The sequence below is a fragment of the Metopolophium dirhodum genome, chromosome 1 (assembly GCF_019925205.1).
Source record: "Metopolophium dirhodum isolate CAU chromosome 1, ASM1992520v1, whole genome shotgun sequence".
NCBI classification, from domain to species: Eukaryota; Metazoa; Arthropoda; class Insecta; order Hemiptera; family Aphididae; genus Metopolophium; species Metopolophium dirhodum.
The window spans coordinates 21,959,164-21,966,401 of NC_083560.1; the positions used below are offsets into that span (position 1 = coordinate 21,959,164).

General features: G+C 29.0%; 1 protein-coding gene across 6 annotated transcripts; it reads right to left on the reverse strand.

Moving 5' to 3' along the window:
- Positions 1 to 371: 371 nt before the first annotated feature.
- Positions 372 to 4,741, reverse strand: LOC132936965 (kelch-like protein 3). Of its 6 annotated transcripts, none has more exons than XR_009663560.1 (7): positions 4,550 to 4,741; positions 3,089 to 3,324; positions 2,968 to 3,018; positions 1,900 to 2,074; positions 1,740 to 1,836; positions 828 to 1,128; positions 372 to 752 (listed from the first exon to the last, which is right to left on the reverse strand). XR_009663560.1 is itself a non-coding variant. In XM_061003779.1 (2 exons), the coding sequence occupies exons 1-2, from the start codon at positions 1,003 to 1,005 to the stop codon at positions 574 to 576; spliced, it is 357 nt and encodes a 118-aa protein (XP_060859762.1). In that variant the 5' UTR covers positions 1,006 to 1,694; the 3' UTR covers positions 372 to 573. The 6 variants fall into 6 exon arrangements, 1 of the variants encoding a protein (XP_060859762.1); XR_009663561.1 differs by having other exon boundaries at positions 828 to 974; positions 2,788 to 3,018; XR_009663562.1 differs by having other exon boundaries at positions 828 to 1,110; positions 2,788 to 3,018.
- Between the last annotated feature and the right edge of the window lie 2,497 nt (positions 4,742 to 7,238).

The window sequence follows — 7,238 nt, forward strand, 5'->3', positions numbered from 1 at the left end:
TTACGTAGACAACACTTGCCTATTATTCTCTGATACATTATGGTAATTTGTATATACTAAAGCATCTACTGGGGTAAGCCAAATTATTTCAAATTCATACATTTTTATGTATTACTTAAGTCTTGTGTCGATACAATTATCTGTTTTTCAAATAAGAACCTTCGCTCTTTTACTGTAAATTATTTAGGGAAAAAATACTGTTGTCAATTCTATAGTATTATACTATTAGATACTCTGCATATAAATAAACCGTATTTTCAATAGAATATTTAAAGAAAATATGTAGATCGTTTAGTTAGAAGTTTATTTAGAGATAATATAATAGAAAATTTAAATAATTTAAAACCATTTTATTCAAACATTCTGTCGTATACACCGATCACAAATAAACGAACAAATTAATTATAATAAGCTAAAACTTATATTAAAACATTGACGTCCAGTGGCGATCAAAGTGGCTTAATACAAAATTCCCAAAATCAAAAATGTAGAAAATACTTAACACGTGTTCATGAATTATAAATTAATATGAATATAATATATACAACAACCAACAAGGAGACCATGCATAAGCTAATATATTCTCAAATGTGATGGCATATCAAATATTACTGCCTCATAAACATTCACTAAACTTCTCGGCCATGGTTCCAAGATCCAGGTATTGGTTTTAGGGTCATAGATTTCTACAGAGTCCAAAAATTCATCAGATCCGCCAATAACATAGAACAAACCCTTAAATGTCACAACACCTATATTGAAAATTCAATTTAAATTCAATAAGATCATTAGAAAGATTTTCTTAAAAAATTAATATTTATAGTTACTTGAATTGAATCTGGACAAGTGCATATCTTTGATAGGAGACAAAACTTTAGTAAATGGTGAATAGGTCTCAACACTTTTAAGATACACTGAACTTCCGAGTTCCTGACAGGCACCACCAATAGCATACATTACACCGTCTAAGACTCCTATAACAGGGGCACGGCGTTTTGTAGACATTTGTGTGACTGGTGTCCACGTGTCAAGGCTGGGATTATAGCATTCAAACCAGGGTCCCCTCTCTCAGTAGACATATTAGATATTAATCGCCATTCTTGAATACTCCTGTCAAAAACCTCTGCACTATTTGAATAATCAAAAAAGTATATGAACTTTTATTAAGCTGAGTTATGTTAGTATTTTTTTCCGTAATGACTCTAAGCTTGTTGATTCAAATTTAATATTTTTTGACTGTGAACTTCTAATTTATTATCTAAAGTGGACGTTACACAGATATTTATGGTAACATTTTAAAAATGTACTCTCAGTAAATAACGTTTAGCTAGGTTAGCTTAAAAATTAGAGGGAATTATTATCTTATAAAATTTAAAGGTATCTGATTAAATTTTAATTTTAAAGCGAGTTGAAATTGTTAATTGTTTGCATATCTTATAATACTCATAACTTCCTTTAAAATAAAATATTACCAAAAGCCTATGAGATGTCCTAGATAATAATCTAACCTTTAGAAATAGCTTTAAAATTAAATACCTAATTTAAAAAACTGCCAAAAACTATTAAATAATGCAAAAATTTACATAATTATTTAGTTATATCCTCTTCCCAAATACCCATCCCCCTGTTATTAGTATTTGTGAATCATACGATTCAATTATATTCCTCGCAATCCGCATAAGTAAGTTGATTTTTCAACATTAATTAAATACAACAATTACAAATTTAATAAGGCATACTTTTTCTTCAAATAGACCGTTAATGTCATCACGAGAGATTAGATTTATCATTTCTTCAGAAGACAAAGATAGGAATTCACCAGCATCAACCAGTTTTCTGAAAATTATTATCATTATATCAATACAATTTACTGACAGTGTCAAATTTAATCAAGCTTACAAAAAATTTGTTTATATGTATTCTTCAGAACTTGAAGACAATTCCATGCAGTTATAAAAGTCAGCAAATCCTTTAATACCAAAACAATTTGAAGGATTCAGATGTTTTTGTAAAAAGTCAACAGATACACATTTTACATGATTCAACTGTAAGAGATTAGCAGCTGGAAACAAAACTTAAACAAATAAACGATAATAATGAATTTAAATAATTTTGATTATAATATAAAATAACTAGGGTTTAAATCATTTAGTCTTGTTTATGTAATTACAATTGTTTTTAGTCGATTCAAAAAAGAAAATAACAGTTTAGTTGAAAATTCATGAACATTTTTCTTCAAATTGTAAATCAATGATTTCTAATAAAAAAACAGCCATGGTTTTGCTTCAGAAGCATTTTAAAAGCATAGTTTAAGAATTGAAAATTTAAAACAAGATTTCTCATAAGTACCTATTTTAGTGTGAAAACAAAAATTTAAAAAATAATTATTTATATTATATAAACAGTCTTTTTAATAGATATTTTAAGCTCAAATATAAACTAAATTAGATATATTTTAAACAGAAAATAACGATTTTAGTTATAAAAATTTCAAAATATAATTATGATTATTTAAACTGACTACTCTGAATAGTTATTCTTATACAATGAATATATATAAATTTATTTATTTTGGAATAAACACTAATTTGAAACAACTATTTGGGCAAATAATATAACATAAATTGAACTTAAGAATAGTATAACAATATACTATCTTCAATAGTGAAATGATATACATTGAATTCAAATTTAACACAATCCATTACTGTGACCTACTAGACTCAAAATGCGTAAAGCAGAACAGTGCCCTCTTGCCCACCTTTTTATTTTTTGAATTTGTATTACCTATGGTAGGTATACCGAAAATACCATATAAAAATCTATATTGTGTTGCATTTCATCACCATAAGCAAATGTTTCAAAGAATTGTCTAAATCTACAACATCTCCATCCCTTTTAGCAAAATTGGTGAACATTGCACGGAAGTATGGACTAGCTGATACTAAAACAACTTTATGTACATACACTATTACACCGTCTTCTGTTTCAAACTTAATAGCACATAACACTCCTTCTCTAAAAACATAGAACGTGTTATTATTATTTATTTTTATAGCAGTTAAAATTACTAAAATGTCATAGGTACCTGTGTAGACTTTGTAGGACTTGAATTAAACTGGGAGTATGACAGCTGTTTATATATAATTTAGATTCACATCAGTTGGATTTCAGAACTTCCTTTTGGCCACTTATCCATGGTATAACATGTTTTACAGAATCCATCTCTTTTACTATGTTATATCAATTTGTAATTACTATTATAACTGCAAATAATATCAAATTTGTCGTACTTCCCAAAATGTTATTCACTTGGTTTGCAACCTATTAATGATTAAAAATTAAATTAAAATTTAACAAATTACATTTTTGTACTGCATATTATCTCAATATCTGTACTATTTTACTTTTTGTTAATAAGAATTTTAATAAAGTTAATAAATAATTAACGCTGCAAAATTGAAATTTAATCTTGCATGTTTTGTATTTGGAAAATATATGGCCCGGTCAAAGTCGAAATAACTGGGGAGCGGAGACGAAGAAAGAACATAGAGCTGGCAATACTGTATGGTAGTGCAGACATATTGGAGGTCATTAGAAGCAGAAGACTACATTGGGCTGGCCACGTTTGGAGGAGCCAAAATCCACTTTTACATGCAGTGATTGAACAAAACCCTGTAGGGAAAAGGCCTCTGGGAAGACCAAGAATGCGTTGGAAAGATGTTGTAAAGAAGGACGTTGAGCAGTTGGGAGGTTGTTCCAATTGGAGAAATCTAGCATTGGATAGAGAAGGATGGAAGCTTGGTTGTGAGACGGGATGGTCTTAAAGGCCCAATAAACCCCCCAAAAAAAAATAAATAAATAATTAACGCTGCAAAACTGAAATTTAATCTTGCATGTTTTGTATTTTTTTCTTGCCTAATTTAATTTTTTTCTTGCATTTTTGCATGCATATTTTACAATTCAAAATACATATAAATTTGGTTTTTATATATTATAATATGTTTTAAACATTTAAAACTGTTTTTAAGTTAATTTATCATTGGTCAATGTCTAGAAATAGTATAATACATTCATATTTAGTAATGGTTAGATATTAATAATTAATATAATGAGGTATGCTTTGTATTTATACTATATCAGCAAAAAATTATTAACATTGATCAAATAATATTTAAATATTATTTATAAAAGTGCTCGTGCAGTACGCTATCTACCGCCACTTTATTGGTGTAATAATGTATATAATATAATTGTTAACTACTGAAAAATATGACTTATTCTTATAAATGTTATATTTTTATTATATTTTATTATTATAGGAAAGTACTTGCGACTTGAGTCGTTACAACCAACAATATTAACATATTTTATGTATTTAATGGTTATAAAAAACTATACCTAAATAGAAGATACCAACCTAATCGATATCGGTTTAACCTACAGTCTTTTGGAATGTAGTATACTATACAAGAGCACCTTATTAAAATATGATAAAATATTCAATTGACTACAATACGCACATTGTGTTATGCACGTAGGTACTTACTTATTTTGTTTTGTAGTTAACTTCAGTTAGTAGGTATTATACGTATCTGTAGATGCGGTAAATTATATTCCGTGGTCTATAGAAATATGGAATCTAGTGTACCAGAGCACGAATACGCATTAAAGATACTTAAAGTTAGTTATACTTATTAGTTCATGTAAAATATTATATTAAATAGCAGGACGCGACAACTTGTTCGTTGAGTAATGAGTAGGCCGCTAATTCACGTCTGACTGACCGGCTACCGTTGTTATCAATTATTTTTCTTATCAATTATCATAAACCGCGATCACGAACTATTTATTATATAGAGGCAAATATGTACTATAGATTAAAATACGAGAAGCTCTGTAGAAACCTGCTGGCGTCATAGTGTTCCAAAATGTATGTGATTACAGTGTCCCCTAGCAAATCTAAAATCTGCCCGTATTCTAATCTATAGTATTTGTTAGAGGTATCGAGTTATATTTGTTCAAATTTTATTTTTCATAACACAGAGACAACTTTCAATAGATAAAATATTAAAATAATAAATAGGTGGTACGTTTTTTTTTTTATTATAAAAAATATTTAATTACAATCTATACAATATGTGTACAATAAGTAATTTTGATTTAAGATATTATTTACATAGCCTAATTTCAATTTTGCTACGTCTACTAAAACATACTGTTTAACACTGAATACTAAATTTTGTCACCCATTGCATACTGCATGTTTCCCTGACCTGACTAAAAAATCACGATACTAGATACTTGGATTTGGATTATCGAGAAACTAGATATTCGATACTTACATTTTAAGTATTTAGACACTCGATACATTTAAATAAAAGTAGGTAGTCATAGGTTTTTTAAAAATTTTATTTATACACAATTAGGTAGGTATATTAGGTAATTAGTTAATATAGACCGCAAAATGTAATGACTTGATAATAATAACAATCCACAAGCAGTGGCGGTTTTGGGGGTGAGGCAAGTGAGGCGCCGCCTAACCTAAAATTTTAAGTAAAAAATACTATTAAAGTTTTTTTTGGCCCACCGATAGCATATACATATTTTGATATTAATTTTTAACGTTTTTATGATTTTATTTGAGAAAAAAATCTTCTTTGCCAAGTTTAACAATATAAATTATTATTTATTATATTGTAAATGGTAAATCATTATATTATTTAGTGTTTATTACCAAAAATAGTGATAAACCGATAAGAAATGTATGAAATAATTATTACGTAAACAAACGCTAGTGTTTCAACCGGCGGCAATGTTCCGATGACGTCAGTAAGCACCGTTTAACTCCGCCTCAGAGTATGTACTATTGTGTACATGAATTACACACACAAGCGTATGTACGCGAATGCACGCGACTAATAAATAACTAGAGTTGCGCATGCGCAATGATCATTGTGAGGCTCGACTAATATCGCCTTATGTACTAAAAATAGACTCGGTATACAGGAATATATAGTCAGCCGGCATTTCAACGTAAAAACACATTATCAGTAATGATGTTATTGTTACAATCGAGACTCGGGACAGTTTTCCGTTGTAATATCTATTGATAATAATTTTATATTTATCATTAGTGATTTCTGTCTTGACGTCTTGTACGAATGGTCGCTTGTGTCTTACACTTTTTCGGTGATTCCGGTTCGTCTTAACGTCTACGTTAAAATATATGTGCGAGTGCTGCAGTTTTTTGTAATAAACATTATTAAATTAATTACTGTTGGAGTTATGACGTATCCAGTGACAGACGTGGTAGTTATGTTGTTGGAGACGCCGTTTTGACGATGGAATTCTGATAGTAAAAATGATTTAGTAAAAGTGGGTAAGCCTATTCCGATTTTGTCAGCTTTGGCTCCTGACAAGAAACTAAGTAAGGTATTCTGTAGGTCATTTAATCCAAATTTTTATCAACAACACTTGGTTATGCGGGAGTCATTATATACAAAAATTGTTTTGTTGGCCATGTTTGTTGTTGGGTAAAGTGAAGTCTGTGTGGATTTTTTTTATGTTTTTAAATTAGATTTATTGTGAATTCTAATTTTGTATGGGGGGGGGGGGGGGGGGGTGATACATAGGTTGCCTCACCAAAAAAATACTACCAGAACCGCCACTGGTACCTACCCAACTATCATATGATTTATTATAATATAAGCGATCGGGTACGGTTTCAGCATAAATACCCGCATGTATTTAACGATAATTGGAGACAAATATATGATTTATATGTTACGTTGATGGAAAATCAAAAAAATATAGTGTTCTTATATTTAATCTGAAAATCAATGCTTTATTCTTGACCGGGGTGTTATAGGTTTGTGTATTTCGAGACAGGTATAGTGATGAAAATCAGTGAAAATTGTAATGATAATATAGGTGTTATATTATTTAGCTAAAGAGTGTGGCTCTAAGAATACAATTTTTAAGATATTTAAACAAAAATAATAACTTTTAGCAAAGGTAAACTATGCATGAATCGGTTTTTAAAGGCAAAATATTAGTTATATATATATTTTTTCAGTGAGATTATGATAATTATAATTGAACTTATGAAAAGTTTACATGTTTTAACATAATATAATGTATGAGCCATAAAACTTGATATAATATCATATTAGAATGTAGATTGGAGAGATGTAAGTCAGCTATTTAGAACTGAAATGTTCTGTTATAGTGTAGTG

Coding starts and splice junctions, on each gene's coding strand:
- LOC132936965 (XM_061003779.1), bottom strand. CDS start 1,005: ATGTCTACAAAACGCCGTGCCCCTGTTATAGGAGTCTTAGACGGTGTA. Junction 753..827: donor CTTGTCCAGATTCAATTCAA/GTAACTATAAAT, acceptor TTTTCAATATAG/GTGTTGTGACATTTAAGGGT.